Source organism: Eretmochelys imbricata, chromosome 2 (genome assembly GCF_965152235.1).
Source record: "Eretmochelys imbricata isolate rEreImb1 chromosome 2, rEreImb1.hap1, whole genome shotgun sequence".
In the NCBI taxonomy this organism is placed as follows: domain Eukaryota; kingdom Metazoa; phylum Chordata; order Testudines; family Cheloniidae; genus Eretmochelys; species Eretmochelys imbricata.
Window position 1 is genome coordinate 146,799,122 of NC_135573.1, and position 27,617 is coordinate 146,826,738.

The 27,617-nt window shown below is 43.7% G+C and overlaps 1 protein-coding gene across 6 annotated transcripts in view; it reads left to right on the forward strand.

The window, feature by feature from the left end:
- NFX1 (nuclear transcription factor, X-box binding 1) overlaps window positions 1–27,617 on the forward strand; it is a 231,236-nt gene that overhangs the window by 104,436 nt on the left and 99,183 nt on the right. For all 6 annotated transcript variants that reach the window (XR_013345235.1, XR_013345236.1, XM_077810831.1 and 3 more), the window contains 3 exons: window positions 12,472–12,502; window positions 16,415–16,497; window positions 18,701–18,809. Coding sequence is in view for 4 of the 6 variants with exons in the window: in XM_077810831.1 (XP_077666957.1) it covers window positions 12,472–12,502; window positions 16,415–16,497; window positions 18,701–18,809 (223 nt within the window). In the remaining 2 variants the exon portion in view is untranslated. The remainder of the gene's footprint in view (window positions 1–12,471; window positions 12,503–16,414; window positions 16,498–18,700; window positions 18,810–27,617) is intronic.

Here is a 27,617-nt window from a genome sequence, read left to right on the forward strand (position 1 = left end):
CACATGAACTCACTTTGCTTAATAATATACAATTTAAATGACAGTTAGACCTGGTCCAGCTAGTGGTATTTAGCTGATTGCCTACCTAATTGTCCATATATAGTAGACTGAGGTGTAGTTGGCTGGTCTGTTGTTTATAAAGCACTTCATTTTTCTTTTCTTGATGCCTGGGGGTTTCTTCACTGTGTACTGATGTCTTCTGGTATCTTCAGTCAGTGGGATGCAACCATAAACAGCTTAAGTTGATTAACAGAATAAAGTTTTTACATTCCTCTTTTTTTCAGTAACCCAGATTTAATACACAGATTAACTTAGTGTGCATTATTAATTTTTTATATACTAAATATAGTGCTTAACTGCTGAAATAGATGTACATGATCTTCTGTGAGAGGGAGTACTGCTCTCCCCTGCTGAGCACTCTGTTTTAGCAAAAGAGTTAGTAACAGAATTTTTATCCAAGCTTTCTAGAGTTAATTTGCTTGTGATACCAATTCCACTTCTGCTAACTGTTTAGAAGCACAAACTTTAACCACCACTACTTCCCTTTAACATAACATTAAAGAAAGAGTGTAAACATTAAACCAAACTGAATTTTAAATGCTGGTCTATGAAAACACGTTGAGAGTATTAAACTTTTATAACGCTTAGATGTATTTGGGGAAAAAAAGGTGTTAATGTGTTGAAATTATTTGGTTAGCTTTAACATTTTGGAACATAACCAGACATAGTTTATATTGATATCTTTTTTACCATTTTTGCTATAACATTCTTATAACTATATTTTAATACTTAATAAAGGTGCAAAGAAGTTTATAAAAACCCAAACAAGAAATTGACATTTTGTTAATATTACTGTTGTTGAATTACTGGTGATGTTTCCCTTTACATTTTTTCCTTTGACTAAAAAATCCCCTTGTGATTACTAAAAGAGAATTCTTTTTGTTTGCAATTGCATTATTTGTTGAGGCAGAAATATATGTACATATATTTATAACTGAGGCCTTTTTGAGCTTTTGCAAAAAAAATTAATTGGTTAATACTGTTACGATGGTTATACCCCAACCATAATATTAAAATGTGGTACCATTTATATTTTTAAAAAGTATAAAAGTGACTCTTGTTGTAACAAAATAAAAGAAAAAAGTGGTCACGTGACACACAGCACAGAGCAACATACAAGATATACAGGACAAAATTACAATTAAAAATGAATGGCACCAGAATTATATTTATAACTATACAAGATAAGGCATTAAGAACCTTAGGTATTAAAGCAATGCATTATAGAAAATAAACAGGTGAGTAAAAGAGTTAAAGATCTAAATAAGCAAGTTATTACCGTTTCATTTTAACCTTTTAATAAGTATTGATAAAAATTCATATGAAGTTATTTTCCCCCTTTGTTGTATTAGATTAATAAGTTAAGGCATTTTCCATTTCTTTATATTACTTTACTTTAAAAACTCTTCTATATGGAAATGTTTCAAATATTAGTCAGTGGTCAGAATTAGAAGCAGAGTCTGCATTTCTGTTGCTTGGCAACCATATCTTCAAGAAAATTAGGAGTAATTCCAGCTGTTGATTCCTGAAGAGTGTAAATAATTAATTTACTGGATTTATTTAAAGTAAAACTTTTACCTAATTTTCTCTGTTGTTTTGTTCTGTTTTCAGTTGTTTTTGTCTTTTTTAGCAATGGTGGTTTCTGGAATAACTATAACTTTTAACTTTTAAAACAGAGAGAGAAAGCAGAAGTGAGAAGAGGCGGGGAGTGCAGGGGAAGGGAGGGATACCTGAGCCAAGAGAGATTAACTCTATCAGATTATCTTAAAGTACAGGCAGCAGCAGTGAGTTTAGCAAACTGAGAGAGGATATAAGGGAAAACTTAACTGAAGTAAAAATATTTGAGAAAGAAGATGATATTATTAGCTCTGAGCTGAGGCTCCGTGGGTTAAAGCAGTTGGGAACCTGCACCCCTGGTTTTTATCCTGGCTCTGAGATGAGAGTAGGGGTCATTACTTGCTCTTGCAATATCTGAATTTGTTCCCCCAGTGTCTGTTGCTTTTGTCCTCATGCCAAATAGATTGCAAGAGTGCCCTTGCCTGCTACAGTTAACTGTTTTGGGGCAACTCTATGTATTAATGCATCAATTTTAGGTATTAAACTGCTCACTCTCAGTATTTCACTTTGAAATTCTTTTTTGTCTACTCCCCCATGATAAAGTCGCAGCTCCAGTTTCCTAATGTGCTCTGTGAACTGTTCCATTTTTTCCTTCATCTGATTTACCAATCCAGTGAAAGTATTGTTTGCTACTTCTCCCTCCTGTGCACTTTTCCTGTTCTGACAAACACCAGTCTAGGACTCAGTTTAGCTTTTAGTGGAACCTGGCTTTTATCAGACAATGCAAGGGCCTGTGGCCAGTTTGGGTCATTCCCAATGTCCCCATTGCAGCACCCATTCCAATCACTCCATGTTACATCTTTTAATTTTTCTCAGGCCACCTTTTTCCATTTCTGTTTCCATTCTTCAGGCACTATATAGGTACCCGAAGCCCATTGCTGACCAATATTTATAACCGGGGATGGCACTTCTATTTTTTGAAGATTCTTTACAGCTATTTCCAACATTTTATTCTGTTCTTGTACTTTCTGTAACATATAATGTCTCTGAACTGCTTGCCACCCTGCTAGGAGAGCAGAAGCATTTCAGATCTCTGTTGCTTCTCTTGCTTCTTTTTTTTTTTTTCTTCTGTTAGTTGCCCTGCCAATTTTGTGGCCTGTTGTGTACATTTCTTACTCTTACTATTTTCTAAGGCTATAGTCTCTGCCCAACCTTATAGATTCCATTCCATGTTTCTTCCCCCTATCTCTTTTAAATTCATATGGACCTCCTTTACTGGCAGTCCAACATGTCCATACCTCATGAAACTCATCAAAAACATTGTTGCAGGTGGTTTTGGGTACATGTCGTCAGTCGCCCCTCCCTCCGTGAAAACAATGGCGGACAATCGTTTTGCGCCTTTTTTCTGTGCAGACACCATACCACGGCAAGCATGGAGCCTGCTCAGCTCACCGTCACCGCTGTTGTGTCCTGGGTGCTGTTGTTAGCAGACGGTGCAACTGCTAACCGTCATCATCCACCACTTCCGCTGCAACTCTACTCTCCTGCTCTTGTAAATGAGCTCAGTCTCAATAGCAAATTTCTCCATGTTGTCGACATCCACTGCTTCTGCTGCAACTCAGCTTTCCTGCAGATGCCATACCACGGCAAGCAAGGAGCCCACTCAGTTCACCGGCACTGCTGCTGTTGTGAGCATTGTAAACACCTCACGTGTTATCCTGAAGTATATACATAACCGGGCTAAGAGACACCAGCACAAGGACGATTTTGATGAGGATATGGACACAGAAGTTCGTGAAAGGATGGGCTGTGGCAATTGGGACATCCATGGTGGCAGTAAGGCTGGTTGATACAGTGGAACGCCAATTCTGGGCCCGGGAAGCGAGCACAGACTTGTGGGACCGCGTAGTGTTGCAGGTATGGGATGATTCACAGTGGCTGTGAAACTTTCGCATGCGTAAGGCCACTTTCCTTGAACTCTATGAGTTGCTTTTCCCCGCCCTGAAGCACAGGAATACCAAGATGAGAGCTGCCCTGACAGTTGAGAAGTGAGTGGCGATAGCCCTGTGGAAGCTTGCAATGCCAGACAGCTACCGGTCAGTCAGGAATCAATTTGGAGTGGGCAAGTCCACTGTGCAGGCTGCTGTGATCCAAGTAGCCAGTGCAATCATTGACATTCTGTTATCAAGGGTAGTGACTCTGGGAAATGTGCAAGTCATGGTGGATGGCTTTGCTGCAGTGGGGTTCCCTAACTGTGGTGGGGTGATAGACGGAACGCATATCCCTATCTTGGCACCGGACTACCTTGCCAACCAGTACATAAACTGCAAGGGGTACTTCTCAATGGTGTTGCAAGCACTGGTGGATCACAAGGGACATTTCGCCAACATCAACATGGGATGGCCAGGAGAGATGCATGATGCTTGCATATTTAGGAACTCCAGGCTGTTCAAGCAGCTGCAAGAAGGAACTTACTTCCCAGACCAGAAAATTACTGTTGGGGATGTTGAAATGCTAATAGTTATCCTTGGAGACCCAGCCTACTCATGAAGCCTTACACAGGCAACCTGGACAGTAGTAAGGAACAATTCAACTATAGGCTGAGCAAGTGCAGAATGGTGGTAGAATGTGCCTTTGGACATTTAAAAACTCGCTGGTGCTGTTTGCTAACTAGGTCAGACCTCAGCACAAGCAACATTCCCATTGTTATTGCTACTTGCTGTATGCTCCGTCATATCTGTGAGAGTAAGGGGGAGACGATTATGGCGGGGTGGGAGGTTGAGGCAAATTGCCTGGCATCCGATTTTGAGCAGCCAGACACCAGGGTGATTAGAAGAGCACAGCTAGGCGCACTGCGCATCAGAGAGGCTTTGAAAACCAGTTTCATGACTGGCCAGGCTACGGGTGCAACCATTGTGTGTGTTTCTCCTTAATGCAAACCCGCTCCCCTTAGTTGATTTTAATTCCCTGTAACCAAACCACTGTCCCTCCCCGTTTCGAAATAAAGTAACTATTGTTTTGAAACCATGCATTCTTTCTTTATTAATAAAATAAAAAAGTGAGTTAACTGACAAGGTAGCCTGGGTGGGGTGGGAGGGAAGGACAAGGCCACATTGCTTTTTGTAGCCACGCTACAAATCAAACTGTTTGAATGACAGCCTTCTGTTGCTTGGGCCATCCTCTGGAGTGCAGTGGCTGGGAGCCTGGAGCCTCCCCCCACTGCGTTCTTGGGCACCTGGGTGAGGAGGATATGGAACTTAGGGAGGCGGTCACGCGGTTATACAATGGATGCAGTGGGGGTCTGTGCTCCTGTTGGCTTTCCCGAAGCTCCACCAGATGCTTCATCATATCCGTTTGCTCCCCCATTAGCCTCAGCATCGCCTCCTGCCTCTGCTCTTCGTGCTCCTGCCTCTGCTCTTCATGCTCTCTTAATGCTTTCCTGGCCTCTAACACTGAATGTCTCCATGCATTAAGCTGTGCCTTATCAGTGCGGGGGGACTGCATGAGCTTGGAAGACATGTCATCATGAGCATGTGCATTTTTTTCGCTTTCTAATCTGCAATAACCTCAGGGATGGAGATGATAGGGGGAGCATAGAAACATTTGCGCCTGGGGGTGGTGGGGAGATAAAAAGGGAGAGTAAAATTTAAGATGTTACATTTCTGAGAACAAAAGGGATACTCTTTCACAGTGAATCAAGCAATTCACAGTAGACAGCACATGTGCTTTAGGTACAAGGTCACATTTTTCCTTTTATGTTGAGAGCCTGCCAGTATGGTGACACATCACACACGGCTGGGCAACAGAATTCGGTTTCCAGGCAGCCATGGTGTCATAAATATAAAGGGGGAGGGGAGGAGGCGGCTTTTGTCTGTCTGTGTGATACCTTTGCTGGGAACCGGGAACAGATCAAGGATGCAAGCCCTCCAACTCCTGTAAAGTTAGTTAGTAATCTAGCTAGAAAATGCATTAGGTTTTCTTTGTTTTGGCTTGTGAAATTTGCTGTGCTGGAGGAAATGCGTATTCCTGTTTTTGTGCCTTTTTGTAACTTAAGGTTTTGACTAGAGGGATTCTCTATGATTTGAATCTGACTGCCTGTAAGACTATCTTCCATTCTGATCTTACAGAGTTGTTCTCTTTATCTTTTTTTTATTCTAATAATAAAGTTCTATTTTTTAAGAACCTGATTGGGTTTTTTGAATCTTAAAAATCCAAGGCTGGTCTGTGCTCATCTTGTTTATTCTCAAGCCTCCCCAGGAAAGGGGGTGTAAGGGCTTGGGGGGGGGTATTTTGGGGAAATAGGAACTCCAAGTGGTCCTTTCCCTGTTCTTCGTCTAAATCACTCGGTGGTAGTAGCATACTGTTCAAGGACAAGGCGAAATTTGTGCCTTGGGAAAGTTTTTAACCTAAGCTGGTAAAAATAAGCTTAGGGGGTCTTTCATGCGGGTCCCCACATCTGTACCCTAGAGTTCAGCGTGGGGAGGGACCCCTGTGACACATGGTAAGGCACAGGGTACGCGGGGTTGGCTTCTTATGTATACCACGTGGGAATGGTTTCAAACTGCAGCGCCATCCTTTCCCATAGCAAGCAATGGGTTGGGTTTCACTTTTAAAAGGAGGGGTTGCTGCTTTTGGGTGGATGTGCAGCACACACCTCCCCCCACCCCACCTCATGGCTATTCTCTGGGATGATCCCTTCACCCCTCCCCCCCGCCGCTTGGCTATTCTCCAGGATGATCACTTTTAGCCAAGCACTAACAGCCCAGCATGAACGGGGTCCTTTTACTGTTCCCTTACAAAAATTTGCCTATTTCAGCCAGTTGACCATGAATGATATCGCTTTCCTCAGGCTAACACAGAAAGATATCGACCGAATGTTGCTTGAATGCGACCAAAACCTAGGGCCATTCGCTGCCATGCTTTGTGCTGCAGTGATTCCAGAATACTTGCTACTGGCTTGCCTTGGTAAAGTGTCCTACTGTGGAGGATGAAATAAGGCAGCCCTTCCCAGAAACCTTCTGCAACGGCTTTCAGGGTACCTCCAGGAGAGCTTCATGGAAATGTCCCTAGAGGATTCTCGCTCCATCCCCAGACATGTGAACAGACTTTTCCAGTAGCTGTACTGACCGCGAATGCATCTCAAGTCTTCAGGGCAAATCAAACATGAAACAGTATTGCTTTTAAACCCTGTGGTGTAGTTACAAATGTGTACTCACCAGAGGTGCCTTCTCTGGCTTCAGGGTCGGGGATTGGCTTCAGGGTGATGAAAAGGTCCTGGCAGCTGGGGAGAACGGATTCACCGCTTGCCTGCTGCGCATTCCCCTCCTCCTCCTCTTCCTCATCCACAAAATCCTCTTCCCTGTTGCATGAAACTCCCCCCTTGCAGGTGTCCACGGACAGTGGAGGGGTAGTGGTAGGGTCCCCCCTAGAATGCCGTGCAGCTGATCATAGAAGCGACAGGTGTGGGGCTCTTACCCAAAGCACCCGTTCGCTTCCTTTGTCTTTTGGTACGCTTGCCTGAGCTCCTTAACTTTCATGTGGCACTGCTATATGTCGCTGTTGTAGCTTCTGTTCATCATGCCCTGTGAGATTTTGGCAAATATATTGGCATTTCTTCTTTTTGATCGGAGTTCTGCCTGCACAGATGCTTCTCCCCATACACCAATCAGATCCAGTGTCTCCCTTTTGGTCCATGCTGGAGCTCGTTTGCGATTCTGGGAGGACTGCATGGTCACCTGTGCTGCTGAGCTTGCCACGCTGACCAAACAGGAAATGAAATTCAAAAGCTCCTGAGGCTTTTCCTGTATACCTGGCTAGTGCATCGGAGTTCAAATTTCTATCCAGAGCGGTCACATTGGAGTACTCTGGGATAGCTCCCAGAGGCCAATACCGTCTATTTGAGTCAGCACTACCCCAAATTCAACCTAGCAAGGTCGATTTTAGTGCTACTCCCCTCGCCGGGGAGAAGTGATCTTGAACACAAAAAAGAAGCTTCCAAGAAGTGGAAGATTGGACAAGTGACCAGGGGGGAGTATAAAAATATTGCTCAGGCATACGGGTGTGAAATCAGGAAGGCCGAATCAGCCTTGGAGTTGCAGCTAGCAAGGGATGTTAAGCGTAACAAAAGGGTTTCTACAGGTATGTTAGCAACAAGAAGGTCAGGGAAAGTGTGGGCCACTTACTGAATGGGGGAGGCAACCTAGTGACAGAGGATGTGGAAAAAGCTAATGTACTCAATGCTTTTTTCGCCTCTGTCTTCATGAACAAGGTCAGCTCCCAGACTACTGCACTGGGCAGCAAAGCATGGGGAGGAGGTGACCAGCCCTCTGTGGAGAAAGAAGTGGTTCGGGACTATTTAGAAAAGCTGGACAAGCACAAGTCCATTGGGCCGGATGCACTACATCCGAGGGTGCTAAAGGAGTTGGTAGATGTGATTGCAGAGCCATTGGCCATTATCTTTGAAAACTCACGGTGATCGGGCAGGTCCCGGATGACTGGAAAATGGCTAATGTAGTGCCCATCTTTAAAAAAGGGAAGGAGGAGGATCCTGGGGACTACAGGCCAGTCAGCCTCACCTCAATCCCTGGAAAAATCATGGAGCAGGTCCTCAAGGAATCAGTCTTGAAGCACTTAGAGGAGAGGAAAGTGATCAGGAACAGTCAGCATGGATTCACCAAGGTCAAGTCATTCCTGACTAATCTAATTGCTTTCTATGATGAGATAACTGGCTCTGTGGATGAGGGGAAAGCAGTGGATGTGTTATTCCTTGACTTTAGCAAAGCTTTTGATATGGTCTCCCACAGTATTCTTGCCAGCAATTTAAAGGAGTATGGGCTGGATGAATGGACAAAAAGGTGGATAGAAAGCTGGCTATACCGTCGGGCTCAGTGGGTAGTGATCAATGTCTTCATGTCTGGTTGGCAGCTGGTATCAAGCGAAGTACCCCAAGGGTCGGTCCTGGAGCCGGTTTTGTTCAATATCTTCATTAATGATCTGGAGGACGGCTTGGATTGCACCCTCAGCAAGTTTGCAGATGACACTAAACTGGGAGGAGAGGTAGATATGCTGGAGGGTAGGGATAGGATACAGAGGGACCTAGACAAATTAGAGGATTGGGCCAAAAGAAATCTGATGAGGTTCAACAAGGACAAGTGTAGAGTCCTGCACTTAGGACGGAAGAATCCCATGCACTGCTACAGACTAGGGACCAAGTGGCTAGGCAGCAGTTCTGCAGAAAAGGACCTAGGGGTTACAGTGGACGAGAAGCTGGATATGAGTCAACAGTATGCCCTTGTTGCCAAGAAGACTAACGGCATTTTGGGCTGTATAAATAGGAGCATTGCCAGCAGATCGAGGGACGTGATCATTCGCCTCTACTCGGCATTGGTGAGGCCTCATTTGGAGTATTGTGTCCAGTTTTGGGCCCCACACTACAAGAAGGATGTGGAAAAATTGGAAAGAGTCCAGTGGAGGGCAACAAAAATGATTAGGGGACTGGAACACATGACTAATGAGGAGAAGCTGAGGAAACTGGAATTATTTAGTCTACAGAAGAGAAGAATGAGGGGGGATTTGATAGCTGCTTTTAAGTACCTGAAAGGGGGTTCCAAAGAGGATGGCTCTAGACTGTTCTCAGTGGTAGCAGATGACAGAACAAGGAGTAATGGTCTCAAGTTGCAGTGGGGGAGGTTTAGGTGGATATTAAGAAAAGCTTTTTCACTAGGAGTGTGATGAATCACTGGAATGCGTTACCTAGGGAGGTGGTGGAATCTCTTTCCTTAGAGGTTTTTAAGGTCAGGCTTGACAAGCCCTGGCTGGGATGATTTAGTTGGGGATTAGGTCCTGCTTTGAGCAAGGGGTTGGACTAGATGACCTCCTGAGGTCCTTTCCAACCCTGATATTCTATGAGTCTATCCCTTCAATAGCAGGGATAATGATCAAGTTGTTTCTTTTCTCCCATTTAAGTCTCCATTTTCTCTCATTCCAAACATCTGTTTCTTGGGGTAGCAAGAATTAGAGCATCTTCTGAAAAGAGATCCCCTCTTCTCCTCATAGACAACCCAAGCCTGCTGACAGTGTGGGGACACAGCCCTGGAACACCCCCTTCCCACCCTCATGGCCACCCTCCCCTCTCCAGGAAAGCAGCGGCCTCTCCAGGCAGCTTCCTGCCTCTGCCTCTACCTCTACCTGCCTGGCGAAGCTCAGCTGCTCCACAGGGAGGGAGGCCCACTGCTCCATGTGACCGAGCAATCTCGGGGGGAGGGGGGGGGGAGTAGTATATGACCCAGCATGCCCCCTCCCCACTCGTCGCCTCTGCTTCCCATCCCTTCTTTTCTTGATAGACTGCTTGCTACTGCATCTGGCATGGCTTTCTGACTTAATATGAGAGTAGACAATTTAAAGATTATCACAACTTATTTGAAAGTTTTTTTACTGGACTATGATGCTTTTGTTGGGTGCATATGGGAGGTAGTTCAAGCAACAAAACTCTGACAATATTGATTGCCACTGTGGACATACGGGTGTGGTTAACCCTTCAGTCATGAATTTCAGACTTGAGAATTTCTTGTTACGAGATGTCAGATTTCTGGTAAGATTTAAATTGACTATTAATGGAAACTTTTGTTCTGGGATATGTAATAGGATTCCCAACAGTGCAGCAAAATGGTACTGAAGCAAAATAACCGCAACAGATTACAGTAGAATTTTTTAAATTAGTGCATTATTTTATTATTATTAATAGATCTCCGGTGAAAGTGCAAAATATCTCTTCCATTTTCTCCCCCATTAGTTTTTTAAAAAATGGATTTGGATTTATCACTTGAATCTTTGAAAATAATAGACAAAAACAGTCAGATGTGCTTTAGCTTTTTTTTAGAAGCAGGAAAATAAAATATTCTTCTGGATAGGTAAAAGGGATGCTCTGCTAGTGTTTGCTTTGCAGTGTCTGTCTGTTCCCTTCATAGATGTTGTCACCATTAATATAGCTAATATTTCTTTGGGAATGAGGTGAGGAGGTAAAAAAACGGTGCACTACTTTACTGTTTGTGTTGAAGAACCTGTAAGAAAAAGAGTAGTTAAAAATTGGTGTGATATGTAAACATAAAATAAAATGGGTATTTTGAGGTTCTTCTTTGACTGCTTTGTCCTATGTGTATTCCACATATGGGTACACGTCCACCCCATGTGCGTGAAATTGGAGGTTTCTAGCAAGTAGTGTCCATTGGCCCGCACCTGTGCAATTGACCCGTGTTCTGAATCAAGTGCACAAATGGTGGGGTAGACTGACAACTCTCTATTTCCTTCTTACTGCCGCGTGGCTTGAGTCAGAATCTGCTATATCCACAGATTTCTCAGTGCTGCTTTCTTCTTCAAACCTGTAAATATATTGTACATAGTTTTGCTTTAATATTTTAGTGTTGTTTGAGTTTTTAATCTTAGTAAATCTTAGTGTCTCCCCTATGGGTCCAACAAGCAGCAATCATGCCTTCTGTCCTCCAGTAAAAGGATATTCCATTCTTACTGACCCAACAACAATTAGATTCTTGAAAGGTCTAGGTAAGATCTTCTCATAAGTGGTGAAAACTCCATTACAATGGGACATCAACCTTGTACAGTCAGTACTTACCAAGTCACCATTTGAATCATTAGCAACATGTTGTATGATGCACATTCCCATGAAGATCACTTTTTTAGTTGCTATCACATTGGCCAGAAGCCAGAGCCAACTGGGAGCACTTGTGGTTTTGCTATTTTCATCAGCAGGTTTCCCTTTGCCTTCACCTTCACCTGAAATTCATCCCTAAAGAAATTTCTGAGCTTTGCATCAATTGACCTATCTGCTTAATGGCATTCTTTTCAAAATTTCATACTTCCTAAGAGACGAGGAGACTTCACTCTTTGAACATCAGACAAGCTGTAGTGTTCTACTTGCAAAGGACAAAATCAATTAATAAATCACTAAGACTGTTTGGCACTATAGTGGAATGGTTGCGAGGGCAGGTATAAACTGCTCAAAGACTCTCTAACTGGATCTCTGGCTGCATCATTCTGTTTGTCCAGTTTACACACTTCTCCCCTGAATGTGGTAAGAGCCCATTCCACAAGAGCACAAGCAACCTCGACAGCATCTCTTCAAGAAGTACCTATACTGGACATCCATGGATCGGCCACCTGGAGTTCTGTGATACATTCACAAAATATTAGGCCTTAGTTCAAGCATCCTCTACAAATGTAGCTGTTTGGACTGTGGTATTACAAGCATCTATACCAACTGCATCCTCATACCCCCTCCTGTTAAACACAGCTTATCAATCACCCACAGGTAGAATACACATAGGGACTCGTGTTCCAAGAAGAGATAGAAGTTACTGACCTGTAACTGGAGGTTCTTCAAAATATCTGGTCCTTATCTGTATTCCACTACGCAGCCTCTTTCCCCTCTGCTTCAAATTCTTCTGCTTAGTGGTAAGAGAGGAACTGGAGAGGCATTGGTCTGATGCCCCTACCATCAGTTCGGAGCATGAGGAGAAAAACTTGCAGGACCAATGGGCACTACTTGCTAGAAATCTCTGATCACAAGCACATGGTGTGCACACCTACCCTTGTGTGGAATACAGATAGAGACCAGACCATCCTGTTACAGGTCAGTAGCCTCCATTTTTTCCCCTCCTTTTATGATCAGGTTTTTTGTCCCACTTACTGCGTATGCGAATATTTGTAGTAGCTAAAAACCAATTGCTTGACTTTTTTTTTTCATTTGATATACTGTCTGTAGTTGTTTGCTTTCTAGAACATTAAGCTCTCACTACATATCATTTGCTGTGATTTAATCTTTTCCTATCTGTTTCTTAGGAAGTCCCATGTGCCCTCCTCAAAAATAAAGGTAAATAGTTGTAATATACTAACCGTGAAATAGAAGCTTTAAAAACATTCTACTCAAACTGATGTATTTTTTGTGTTTGTTACTTCATATATTGAATGAAAGTATGTGGATGAAGAGATCAGATGCCGGTGGAGGTTGTATGAAGTATAGTGTCAATTTCATCCACTACACAATACTCTGATTTCATGTGCAAAGTTGGTGGTCTTGGGTTTTACGTATTTTTGCTACCTTTTTGTACTATATTATTTGCTTTGATTGCTCTTTTTAACACTCTTGTTCACTTAAATAGGGTCAAAATCTTTAAATTCTTTGGAATCAAAGCATGGGTGTGTATATATTTATATGCTGATTCATCAAATTGGTAGAAGGATTCAAATAATAGTAAATACATCAATATACCTTTCTATGTGCTTTCAGTGTTGGAAATTTCCAATGCAAATAGTTGGTTTATTCTCCTTCTGAATAGATCTTTTATTAAATCTATACTTGTGACCTCATGGAGGGGAAGCCCGTTAGAACTTTTCAGACAAAAAAAGTCACCACCACTTACTTAACCTTATTTACTAAAGTTTTTCCCCCTTTTTCTAGCATTTTCACCGTTGTGTCAAATGCACTTGTGCAATCTTAACCCTAAGTTTAGTGTTTTAGATCAGAATAGTTGTTTAAAAAAGTTAACAAAGTGTGCAGCATAAAATGTATCTGAGTTTGTTTCTCCTCCTGAAATTCTTAATGTTTCAAGTTTCCATAAGCAGTATTTTCTAATTGGATTGTAGTTCCAATCCATATTAAGCCCAAAGACTTCATATAGTCCAAAACGTTTCAGTCCTCAGCAGACTATACTGTGTCCCACAGGCATAGAACAGGAGAGACCAAGCTGCCACCAGTGGCAGAGGCCCCTGCAATGGAAGGGAATTGATTAGGTGAGATCTGCCCAGATGATTCCAGCAGGTGAACCCCATGCTACAAAGGAAGGCAAAAAAAAAAAAAAAACCAAGGTCCCTTGCAATCTGACCTAGAGAAAAATTCCTTCCCAACCCCAAATCTCATGATCAGTATAACACTGACCATTATGAGCAAGAGACACTAGTCAGTTTTCTAGAATGAATTCTATGTACCACCTCAGAGCACTGGTCCACCCCATCTCTAATGCTTCAGAGGAAGGCAAAAATAAAAAACCCACAGAATACGTCTAGCCAATTGCTTATTGGTAATGGGTCTACCCTTTTATTTCTACTGAATGGTCGATTTTAGACCAATAGAGCGGTTTTTAACTTTTCAATCTTTTAATCTTCTCTTTGTTTTATTAGAGGAAATTTCCTGTGTTGGGGGAGGCTTTAGTCACTGGTGTTTAACCATTAGGAATAGTGAAGGCTGTTCATCTTGTGGCTCAACATTTCCCATTTCAGACACTTGTATTCAATTCTTGACATGCTTGGCCTTTGCCAATTTAGTGCTGCTTTTTCTAGATTTTCATTTGTCAGAAGCATTGCATGTCCCAGCTAGGATCCACGTGATACAGGAAGCCATGAGAATTTTGAGGACAGGTTCAGAATAAGAACTGATTCCAGGCTCTTTTGCACACTTTCAACCTTAGGAGACTCCAAAGTCCAGTGCTGAAAAATTCTTGGTTTTCAGGGAGTCTGGATTGTCCAGTAGGCCGCAGAGTTCTGCAGTGTTCTTACTTAGTGCCAAGGGACCATTAGAATAAAAAAGAACGGCAGTACCACTGTTCTTCACATGCGCACAAGACTGAAATCTTTTGACCTGCCCTATCCATTGGGGCTGTGCCTGTCCCCTGCATGTGTTTGTGTCCCTCAACCGAGAGGTAGAGTAGGAAATTGTAGTGCTGCTTTTCCTGCTGCTCAGGCTGATGAACTGGATTTGTGATTCTGTTTCACAATCACTCTTCTGTTGCTGGTTTTGATTTGATGAGCCTATTAGTGATTAGTGCTTCCCAGTATCCTTCCCAGTATCCTATTTTCTCCAGATCCTGTTTTACATTTGCATTCATTTCTATCTGGCTTCATTCAGCTTGAAGGGAGCCATTTCTCAAAGTGAGGCTTCTCCACTGTCTGGAAAGCAGCAGAATGTATGCTCTCCTGCTCTGAGCTGGAAATGCTTTGTGGCCTGATGTGGCACCAAGATATTTTGGATTTGCCTCTGTCGCCATTCAAGAAATGGTTTCAAAGATGAGTGATTCATCCTGTGATCCTCAATGGAACTTGATCCTCATCCACGTCAATTTTGATGCAACCAACTCTCATGAGAGGCCTTAGGACAAAATTATTTCCTTTAAGATGGTTTTTCTTTCCAGAGTGAGTGAATGAGTTGAACTCCCATCTTCTCTCCTCCTTATCTCCCTCGTTTTCCAGAAGGATATTTTCTGGCTTTGTTCAGAATTTGTTCACAAGATGCATACCAAGTTCTATCTATTGTTATTCTCCTTTCAATCCTAATCTAGTATTCCCCACCCATGACTAGAAGCTGCATTTATTGGATGTTAAGCATGTTGTCAACTTTAATCCTATTCTGAGAGTTTAGAAAGTCAAAGCAGGGTTACAAAGGTAATGCTGCATCTACCATAGCTTTTGCTAGGTGGGTCTTGTGCTGTATTCTTAAAGCATATGACCAGACTGTCAGATAAACTTGTCAGATTCCACGTAGCTAGATAAATCTTCATGAGCAGTGAACATGCTGAAGCTTTCATGAACAAGGTGTGTCAGACAGCAACATGATCATCTCCTCACCTCCTTTATAAATTGTTATCAATTAGGTATCTCCACTTCTCAGGATACTTCCTTTGGCTGCAAGGACCTGATAGTGGCATGTTAAGGTAGTCCCACCTCCTCAGGTTACTGCTTGCTGCATCCTCTTTTTGTGCCTTAATCCAGTGTTGTAGGATAGAAGAGAGAGACATACAACAAAGGCAAAAATTACCAGTAATTCTGTCTGTCTTCTCCTCTTCTATACTATATCTCATCCACCTCCCCTTTGGGTTTGTTTTGCTACTTGTTTTATTTCTTTCTGTCTTTCATACTGTTTCCTTCTCTATAGATCTGGAAGTTCTCTTCCTGATGGGATGCAGTTGTGGCTGAGACTTATGGAATCAGGGGCAGGGCTTTAGAATGCTTTGCCTCACTGCTTCCAGTAGGTGTCACCATAACACTGTCTTTGAATTCAGTGTTGTAGGATGGGAGTTGAGGAGACTACAACAGTGTCACCGGTAACTAACATTCCCTACTTTATGTAGCAACATAAAGATGGTCAAGTTTTCAGATTTTTAAAATCTATTAGCTGTTTCATAAACCACTTTCTTAATATATTTAAGTAGTTCTAAGTATGTTAATGTAAACTTCCAAATTATGTTTTTATCAGTACTTGTCACTATTCTGCAGCATGCTTAGGTACTGCTGTAGGTATTTGGATGTAAACTGAAATGCACCCACTTTGGAGGTACCTCACAAGTGACTCCACTTCTCCTGTAACTTGCTGTTTACAGGGACTTTTTGCTCCGAACATTTAATCAGTATATTGTCAGTTTATAATCTGTCACCAGTTTGAATTGTCTAAGAATCAAATGGTGGTATTTTCTTACCAGGAACGTTCCCCTTAATTAAAGACTAGTGGTGGTCATTTTAATACTGACGCTATTAAGCAAGAAGCCAAAATACAACCACCAGGCTTATATCTCAAACTAATTATAAAAGACAGTTTGGTCCAGTGTCTCATTATATTAGCCTCTCTATACAGTAATTTGTGCTGCCTCTGTAAGAATGTACTCTCTTTTCTTCATTTCATCATATTATTTTTAGTGTGGTCTTGCTACACACGTTTACTTATTGCAATCGTATAATATGTAGTCAAAGGTTGAATGTTTAAATAAATATAAACACATTTTTTCTACTGGAACAGCTGATATTACATTTATGTGTGACAAGCGATGTAACAAGAAACGGTCATGTGGACGACACAAGTGTAATGAAATTTGCTGTGTGGTAAGTTCATTTATACAGTATAAGAAATGGTTCAGTGTAAAATGCTACATCTATACCTTCTTTTTTTTTTTAAATAGTATGTGAAAAGGCTGCTGAGATGTAGATTCCCTGTTTTGTAATGTAAAATATTCATCCTTGCACTTTGTTCAAAAAGTCTTTAGGATTAATGCTGTGCACCCAAGTGTGATTGTGTAACTAAGACAGTGGTTCTCAACCCATGGCCCGCAGGTCACATGCATCCCAATTAGCACACCGCTGCAGTGTAGAGAAGTGCTAAAGGCCCTAGGGCTCGGGTCCCGGCTGCCCTGCTGCCCGGGCCCCACAGGGCGGGCTCTCGGGTCCCAGCTGCACTGCCACCTGGCCGCTACGGGGCCGGCTCTGGGGGCCTGGCTGCTCAGCCATGGGGCTGGCGCCCGGCCCCAAGCTCAGGGTTCCACTCCTGGCCCCACTTTCTGGAGGGGTCTCTGAGTGGGGTTGCTGGGAATAGGGGTCTGTGAAGGAGTTTGGGGGGGGGGGGGCACACTGTGGTTCTTAACCTGCAGCCCAGGTAACATATTTTAGGCTGCATATATGAAAATAGGTTGAGAACCACTGAACTAAGAGCTTGTCAACGCACAAGCTGTACCACTTTAACTATGTTAGTATACTTAAAGCAGTACAACCCCTTAGTATGGATACAATTATACCAGTATAAATGTGCTTTATGCCAGTATAGCTATTCCCTTATGGGAAGCGGAGTAAACTATACTGATGTAAGACATCTATATATCAGTATAACTGTGACCATGCTAGAGGTTGTACAAAATAACTTTGGTTTTTAAAAAAAAAAAACACTCCCCTAACCAAATACAAATCCTATACCAGCACAAAACTTTGTGTATACTAGTCCTAGGTTGATAAAATTCCAGTTGATCAATGAGAGACTCTCATAGATCTACAGGATTGGTGCTATGACCCCAGCTTTGGAGTAGTCTCAGGGAGGATCCCTTCAGTATGCCAGACCCCCTTGGGGTCTCATTCTTCCTCCAGGGTAAGCCATGCGATTTCACTGCCTCCTTAGACTTGACCTCTGGGCCTTCATCACACCATGAGCTCCATTTTAGCGAGTCCCACTGAGACAGACCCCTGAGGGAGACTTGTACAATCTTAGGGAGCAGTGCACCTCCACCAGCATCTGCAGTGACACTCAGCCAGTGTTATCAAACTGTAGGGTTTAATAGTTGACTAGAATGCAGCATAGGAAGACCTTGGTTAGCAAAGAGAAATGAATAGGGCCCTACCAAATTCATGGTCCAATCTGGTCAATTTCACTTTTTAAAATGTTTATATCTGAAATTTCATGGTGTTGTAGCCATGGGGATCCAGACCCAAAAGGGGGTTCTGGGGAGGTTACAAAGCTGTTGTAGGGCGGTCACGGGATTGCCATCCTCACTTCTGCAGTGCGTTCAGAGCTGGGCTCTGAAGGCAGCACCCCTGGAGCTTCCTGCAGCCACAGGAGGTTTCCGGAGGTGGAGATGGGTCTGATCTCCCCTGTGCTACTGGGAGTGCCCTAGCTGGGGGCTGCTAGTCCCAGCCAGGCTAGGGAGGGATAGGACTTGCTCTTCCCCTGCACCGCTGTGCTTGCAGGGAGATCTTCACCCTCTAGCACTTAGCTCCCATCTCACATCGCCCCGGTCCTTTGTTCCCGAACTGAGGAAATGCTGCTTGGCTTCCTGCAGACAGGTGGGACAATCTGTGGTCGTTGGTTGCCAGGTTTCAATATCCCGGTGATTTGCTGTTGTCTTTATGGTTTCTCCACTGTCACAGGGATTAAGGCCCACTTTAGTCCCAGACAGCTAGGCTGCTGACAAGCAGGTTAAAAGGTTCCACTAACACCTGTCTCTTAAGTCTGCCCTGAGAGCATACAGACTCTTCTTCTCCCCCCCTCCCAAAAAAAAAAAAACTAGGTAACACTGCAGTATGTGGGGAAACTGAGGTATACATAGTCTTCATAAAAATATTGGAGAAAATTCCCACTTAGTCATAGATGCTCAGCATGTGGTATGAAAAGAATCTTAATGACTGTTAATTTCTTCTATCCTTGGGTACAGTAATATGGCCCTGGCCAGTAGTGGATTTTAATCATATTTTGCCATTTTGGGGGGCATTTTATGGGGGGGAAAGCATTGATAATGTAGTAATTTTTCATAAATATTTTTCCCAGGACAAAGAACATAAGTGTCCCTTGGTTTGTGGACGCAAACTCAATTGTAGCCTTCATAGATGTGAAGAACCTTGTCACCGTGGCAACTGTCAAACATGCTGGCAGACAAGTGAGTATACTGCACTACATATGTTCATGTTTAGAAGATTAGTGCGCTGTAGACATTTTAAACTCTGATCCCTTAAGAGGTTTATTCTCTTACTAGATGTATTATTGAAAGTGCATTATTTTTATATAATAAAAATTCAAATACTCAGTTATGGAGATGATCATGATTGTCGTATTTTGCCATGGGTAACAAAGTTGTGTAATTGAATTATATGGATTTATTTTATTAATTAGATTTAATAATTTCACTACAGAATTTATATTAAAAAAAAATTAATTTCAGTAAACTTTACTTACAGTTCAAGGCCCTGATCCTGCAGTCATTTAGGAACAAGATTTACTTCATAAACACAAGCAGTTCTTCATAAGAATTAAGGTCCCAGTTGTGTTTCACCAGTTTCTTTTCACAAGCACTAGATTTATTTTAAAACGTGTCAAATTGAAAGTGTTGCAGACTGAAGTCTTTGTTTAGCTACAGAACCAGACTGTATAAATCATAGAATCTCAGGGTTGGAAGGGACCTCAGGAGGTCATCTAGTCCAACCCCCTGCTCAAAGTAGGATCAATTCCCAATTTTTGCCCCAGATCCCTAAATGGCCCCCTCAAGGATTGAACTCACAACCCTGGGTTTAGCAGACCAATGCTCAAACCACTGAGCTATCCTCCCCCCCCCCCCCATACTGGCCCAATCATGTACCTTAACCCTAGCTGAGTGGGAGCACCAGTAGGAATGGAAGTTATGTCATCTCCATGCCTCTTGAATTCTTGAACTCTCTGCTCAGATGTTGAATTATGGAAACTTCTGTGGAATCAACACCTGTCCACTGGGTACTGCACTGAGACCAACACACAGCCATCAAATAGTAACAATTTTTGGTGATTACTAAAATCCTACAGATTCAGACAGGTGTCTTGTATGTGATGGGGTTTGATGTACATTTAAAAGTTAGATCAACATAAATAAGTGTCAGTTGGGAGTGTGAAAAAACCCCACACCCATGGTCGACATAGCTATGCCAACCTAACTCCCAGTGTAGATCCAGCTTCTTCCATCAATGTAACTACTGACATCCAAGGAGGTGGTGTTCCACATAGACAGAAGAACCTTTTCTGTCATTGTAGGCTGTGTCTGTTACAGGATAATGCATGAATAGCTATACCAACATGGGTATGCTGGTGTAATCTCCATAGTGTAGCCATATCCAAGGTTTTCATCTTCTTCCTTGTCCCCATAAACCCAGTCTCCATCTTTCTGTATTTAAATGCATTTTGCTACAGAAATGACTCTTTAGTTAGTTAGGTAGTACCCATTACGCCTCCACTCCTGTCTTTTTCTGGCAAGTATTTCCCCAGAAATTTCCCCCAGGTTTTTCAGCTCAGCTTCCACAGTTCTTCGTCAAGGAAAGTGTAGGCCCCTTACTGAATGAGGGAGGCAACCTAATGACAGAGGATGTGGAAAAAGCTAATGTACTCAATGCTTTTTTTGCCTCTGTCTTCATGAACAAGGTCAGCTCCCAGACTGCTGCACTGGGCAGTACAGCATGGGGAGGAGGTGACCAGCCCTCTGTGGAGAAAGAAATGGTTCGGGACTATTTAGAAAAGCTGGACGTGCACAAGTCCATGGGGCCGGATGCGTTGCATCCGAGAGTGCTAAAGGAGTTGGCGGATGTGATTGCAGAGCCATTGGCCATTATCTTTGAAAACTCATGGCGATCCGGGGAAGTCCTGCACGACTGGAAAAAGGCTAATGTAGTGCCCATCTTTAAAAAAGGGAAGGAGGAGGATCTTGGGAACTACAGGCCAATCAGCCTCACCCCAGTCCCTGGAAAAATTATGGAGCAGGTCCTCAAGGAATCAATTCTGAAGTACTTAGAGGAGAGGAAAGTGATCAGGAACAGTCAGCATGGATTCACCAAGGGCAAGTCATGCCTGACTAATCTAGTTGCCGTCTATGATGAGATAACTGGCTCTGTGGATGAAGGGAAAGCAGTGGACATGTTGTTCCTTGACTTTAGCAAAGCTTTTGACACTGTCTCGCACAGTATTCTTGCCAGCAAGTTAAAGAAGTATGGGCTGGATGAATGGACTATAAGATGGATAGAAAGCTGGCTAGATTGTCGGGCTCAACGGGTAGCGATCAATGGCTCCATGTCTAGTTGGCAGCCAGTATCAAGTGGAGTGCCCCAAGGGTTGGTCCTGGAGCCGGTTTTATTCAATATCTTCATAAATGATCTGGAGGATGGTGTGGATTGCACCCTCAGCAAGTTTGCAGATGACACTAAACTGGGAGGAGAGGTAGATACGCTGGAGAGTAGGGATAGGATACAGAGGGACCTAGACAAATTAGAGGATTGGGCCAAAAGAAATCTGATGAGGTTCAACAAGAACAAGTGTAGAGTCCAGCACTTAGGATGGAAGAATCCCATGCACCACTACAGACTAGGGACCGAATGGCTAGGCAGCAGTTCTGCAGAAAAGGACCTAGGGATTACAGTGGACGAGAAGCTGGATATGAGTCAACAGTGTGCCCTTGTTGCCAAGAAGGCCAATGGCATTTTGGGATGTATAAGTAGGGGCATTGCCAGCAGATCGAGGGACGTGATCGTTCCCCTCTATTCGACACTGGTGAGACCTCATCTGGAGTATTGTGTCCAGTTTTGGGCCCCACACTACAAGAAGGATGTGGAAAAATTAGAAAGAGTCCAGCGGAGGGCAACAAAAATGATTAGGGGACTGGAACACATGAGTTATGAGGAGAGGCTGAGGGAACTGGGAATGTTTAGTCTACGGAAGAGAAGAATGAGGGGGGATTTGATAGCTGCTTTTAAGTACCTGAAAGGGGGTTCCAAAGAGGATGGCTCTAGACTGTTCTCAGTGGTAGCAGATGACAGAACAAGGAGTAATGGTCTCAAGTTGCAGTGGGGGAGTTTAGGTTGGATATTGGGAAAAACTTTTTCACTAGGAGAGTGGTGAAACACTGGAATGCGTCACCTAGGGAGGTGGTGGAATCTCCTTCCTTAGAAGTTTTTAAGGTCAGGCTTCACAAAGTCCTGGCTGGGATGATTTAATTGGGGATTGGTCCTGCTTTGAGCAGGGAGTTGGACTAGATGACCTCCTAAGGTCCCTTCCAACCCTGATATTCTATGATTCTATGTTGTTTACGGTGGACCACATTTTCTCTTGCCTTCAGGTGTATTGCTGTTCTGGTGATGGAATCAGTTTCCATCCAAAGCACATGGCCGATCCATCTCCAATGTCTCCTCATAGTGATGGTGCTCATCTTCTCTTGGCTGCATTGTGTGAAATTGTTCTGGACCAAAAGATCTTTAACTTACCATTATTTACTTACAAATCGAAATTATAGAAGTTGGGGCAGGAGGGGAAGGATCATGCAGTTCACCTCCTTCAATTTGGCCATGTATCGTCTTACCTGTTCACCTGAGTATAATGTAATCTCTTTTTAATCCTGTGTCTTCATTGATGGTGCTTTACCTACCTACTGGCAGCTATTTTATTTCTCACTTCATTTAAGTTTTTCCTTTGATCTAAAACCAAAGGACAAATTTGAGATAAGGGCATCACTTCTTTGTAAACTGTGAATATATCTTCCCTTTCCTAATAGTTTCATCTCAAATATTTGTTTAGCACAATCCTTCCCTTTCTTTCCTTATGTTAAGGTTACGATTCTGTCAAGGGTATGTTTAGTAAGTCAGGGACAGGTCACAGGCAATAAACAAAAATTCATGGAAGACCGCAACCTGTGCCTGACTTTTACTAAAAATACCCTGGTGAAGGGAGGTGGGGGTTGAGGGGAAAAGACAAAGAGGCAGGGATAGAATCCAAATCTGCAGGGCAGCATTCTCATTTGTCTAAAACACAAGACCATGATTTCTCTTCCAGCATTTCCTTCCCTTGTTCATACACACCTTTCAACTTCTGCAACAAATGATGCAGGTCAACAGCCTTATTCACTGAATAACCCTGATTCATTCCCTGAGCACTGTAAATCCTGTGCACTATGACAGGGATCCTGTGGGGGGAAAAATAGCACCTGATCATGTAATTAAAGACTGTATCATAATACATGCACAGCAGTGGGATAAATTAATGTTCAGGCAGCATTAATTCTGGCATATCCTAACTTCTGAGTGTTTGACTTTGCAACCTTTATAATGTTCTTTTAGCGTAGGGCTTTTTGTGTGTAACTTGCTTGATTTCTTAAAAAAGAGTTTATTTAATGTAGAGCCATACAACATGGGTTATCGGCAGAATCAGAACCTATAGACCACAGGACAGACCTCTGTTATTAAGGCTATGTCTACACTAAAAACTTCGGTTGACCCAAGTTATGTCGGCGTACAGTAAGAGAAGTTTGCATATCCCTCAGGCACACGCATACTTAGTTGCTTGCACTGGCACTGGATGTACTTACCAGGAGTGCTACACATCGATGTGTAGATGCAAAGTGCAGTGCACCACAGGTAGGTATGCCAGTGCACTATGCATTGCTTTCTGGCATAATTCCTTTTGCAAAATGTGAACCATGTGTTGTGGGGTAGAAATGAGTCATGCCAGGATGTCTGGGACTTAGGGGTCAAGTCCCCAAAATGTAATTTTCTCCATCCCGTAATGACATCCATGGCCTATAATTTTCATGTCTTTTTATTAAAATCCCACAAACCCACGTGACACTTTTCAGTGTCCACCCTCTGACACACAGCAACATTAGATTGCTACTGGCCAGTGGGAAATCATTTTGGAGTTGGAAAATGCACATAGGGGACATCGTCATGCAAGTGCTATGCAAGACTGTGACTCTCAGCAACATGCCTCCAGACTAGAGCAGCCCCAGTGGAGTGTCTACCCACTTTGCTCCAGATCTCAGCCAAAGGACCAACGGCCAGTGCATAGCAGGGTCCCACCACCATGCTAATTGGCTCTTCTGGAGTCCATGAGTCATCCCCATATGCTCTACAGCATCCCTATTTCCTTCCTGCCCTCCCACACTGAGTAGGCACTAGAAGCATGTACAACATGGTCTCCATTCCCCCTTTGCTGGGATATGCAAGGGCAATTGCTTACTTAGGACTTCCCTCTCCAATTCTTGTTAGATGAGGATCTGCCTTAACACCCATTGGTCTTTTTCTGTTCATCACCAGATGAGGCAGTACTCTCGGAGTCTACCTCGCCCCCTTCAGATGATTTCAGGGCCCACGAGGACTTAATAAAAAGGGTGGTTGCGGCTCTGCTTATCCAACCAGAGGAGGTGCAAGAAAAGTTACACAGATTGGTGGACATTTTGACCTTTGTGGGGCCCTCTAGGGTAATTCTCCCTATAAATGAGGCTATCCTAGAGCCCATCAACATCTTATGGCATATCCCATCCTCCTTTCCTCTCGCTGTTAAAAGGGGGGAAAGGAGATATGTCCCTTCTTATGGATATGAATATTTTTACAACCACCTGGTTCGATGATAGTGTCTGCTGCAAACAGGGAAAGAAGCAAGAAAGCTGGACCTCTTGGTGGGAAGATTTATTTCACAAGAGAGTTACAACTGAGAATCACGAACCAGCAGGTTCTGCTGAGTCAGTCTGATTTTAACTTGTGAGAAAGTTTCCTAAAGTTTGACAAGTTTCCAGATGAGGCTAAGCAGGAGTTCACCACTCTGGTAGATGAGGGCAAATTAGTGGCCAGATCACGCTGGAAGCGGCTGACTCAGCGGCTTTTGTTATGGCTTCCACCATTTCCATGCAGTGTTCATCTTGGCTGCAATACCCCAAGAGATGCAGCAAACCATACAGGACCTCCCATTTGAATGCTCCTCGCTCTTTTCTGAGAAGACAGATGAGAGGCTTCATAGCCTTAAGGACTTAAGAGCAACACTTGGGAACCTGTATGCTGGCGGTGAAGAGCAAGCCGTTCTTCCTGCAGCAATCAGAGTGGTTCCACCATTCATTCCTCATAGTCAGGATCTGTCGAGAAGAAGGCTAGAGGTTATAAGAGATGGCCTCTGCCTTCTTCCTCCTCTGCAACTGCCAGTTCGAGACAAAACAGATCATCAAAGCAATCATTTTGACCTGTTGGTTGAAAGCAGCCTATCACTTACCAGAGTACCATCATTCCCTTTCCCTGTTTTTGCCAATCACCTATCCCACTTACTAAGTGCTTGGTCCCCTGTCACCAGTGGGTCCTAAGCACAGAGATACAGGGATACACCCTTTACTTCTGTCCCCACTTCACACACCCCTTTCCTGTTCCTCTTCAGAATCACACTCACAAGAGCATGATATTCAGTCTCTCCTCTTTGTGGGGGCCATAGAGGAAGAGGATTGTATTCCTGATACTTCCAAATCCTGAAGGCAAAGGAGGGTCTCCGGCTTACTTTAGATCTAAAATAGCTGTTCTCAAACTATGGGGTGGACTCCCCACGGTGGCAGCAGCAGTGCAGAAATGAGGGTGGCAATGCGGCACTAAGTCTGCTATGAAAAATGATGACAAATATCACTTTTCACATTCTCTCCTTTACTTCTGTGTTGCTGCATCCTTACTTCTAAGTCTGCTGTGAAAAGTGATATTGATGAATATCATTTTTCACATTGCCACCTTTACTTCCGTACTGCTGCTGGTCAGTGCTGCCTTCAAAACTGAGTGGCTCGGTATATGTACTTGGGGGAAGGAAGAGAGTTAACGACTACAGACACAGAGAAGGGGGGCCCGATCAAATAAGTTGGAGAACCACTGATCTAAAGCAACTAAACAAGTTTCTGAAGAAAACAAAATTCTTGATGGTTATTCTTTTACTTCTGATATCCCTTCCTTAGAGACTGGGGACTGGTTTGCTGCTCTTGACTTAAGGGACACTTTCTTTCATGGGGCAATTCATCACAGCACAGAAATTTCCTCAGATTCATGGACAATGAATCCTACCACCAGCTCACAGTTCTCCCGTTTGGCCTGTCAACAGCCCCTCCCGTGTTTACAAAATGCATGGCAGTAGTGGTTGCATTCTTGCGCAAGTAAGGAATCCATGTGTTGTCTTACCTGGATGATTGGCTATTGAGAGGCCAGTACAGGTCCCAGATACTCTCCAGCAAGGCGACTATCCAGTCAGCCTTCCACACACTAGGACTCCTAATCAGCGCAGAAAAATCTATCCTGACTCTACTCTCTGAACAAGAATCTATCCTCTCTACTCCTGGACACCACACTGGCCAGTGCATTCCTGCCACAAAAGAGGGTCCAAGTGTGACGAAGTGGGGATTTTCCCTTATGTTGTATGTGAGCCTTACTGTTTTGCATCAATGCTATGTGTGCCTCAGTTTCCCTGTGTATTGCATCAATGTCTAGGTGGTGGGATGTGTGATTTTTGCAGTGGCTGCTCCAGCTGCCTGCACAGATGCTATGGCCACCCCTTCGTAACCTGAGACCAGGAGGGGGATGCGACCAGGTGAGTCTTGGCCCGGGAAGCGAGACAAAGGCTGGAGGAGGAGCAATGGGCAGGGCAGGGGCCAGGCAGCTGGAAGTGAGTCAGCCTCGGCTGGCTTGGGGCGCAGTGAAAGGACTGGAGCCCTGGCTCTGGGCTCCCCTCCCGCCAATATGGACTTGGCTGAAAGTCGCAGATTTCTGTGCTAACAAGTTTTGTTCTACGCTGTGTTCCTGTCAACTAATAAACCTTTTGTTTTACTGGCTGGCAGAGAGTCATGTCTGACTGTGGAGTTGGGGTGCAGGGCCCCCTGGCTTCCCCAGGAGCCCCACCCAGGCACACTTGCTGCGGGAAGCGCACGGTGTGGAAGGGGATACTGAATGCTCCGAGGTCAGACCCAAGAAGGTCAAAGCTGTGTAAGCTTCTTGCCCTGGAGACAGTATGCTCCAAGAGAGGAGGCATGTTCCCCCAGATTTCTGACTGGCTTTGTATGGAGTAGTTCCAGAGCATCACCCCGATGTCTCTGTGATACCAAAATGCAGCTCATTGTACTAGATCTAAATGCTCATCCTCTCACTACAGTTCGAAAATGCCTCAAACTTCTAGGGCACATAGTTTGGCATGCAGGACTGCACTTCAAAGAACTACAGGCTGGCTCACCTCAGTATACTCTTCAGCCCACCATCATATGGATACAGTAGTTGAGATACCTGCTTGAGTCTTGTCCTCCAATGACTGATCGATAGACCCATCAGTCGCTGGCACAGGAGTCCCCTTTGCTCCTCCTCAGCAGACACTCATTGGATCTAGGTTGGGGAGTTCGCTTAGGTCCCTGTCAAACTCTGGAGCTTTTGTCTTCCCAGGACCTAAGTCTCCATATAAATATCAGAGAACTCAGGGCCAGCTGTTTGGCTTTCATGGTCTTCCCCCCACATATCGTGGGGCAGAGCTTTAATACTTAATGACAGCACAACAGCCATGTTTCATGTAAATAGACAAGGATCCCGGTCGACAAAGTTATGCCAGGAGGCAGTCTTGCTTTGGAGCTTTTGCATCAGCCTCAAAGTGGCTTATCATCCAGGGGTTCAAAACATTCTGACAGACCATGGAAGCAGATTGTTTGCAGGCCACCATGAATGGTCCCTTCATCCAGATGTGTCCAAGGCCATTTTCCAATAGTGGGGTACTCCCCTAGTGGACCTGTTCACAACAAATGAAAACAAAAAATATCTCTTTTGTTCCTGGGTGGGATAATTTCCTCCTAAACTGGTCCAAAGCCCTGCTGTATCCCTCCCCTCCAGTTCTGCTACAAGGTCTTGTCCAAGGACAAGCAAGATTGTGCTCACATTATACCAATAGCCCCAGTGTAGCCTTGACGATATTGGTT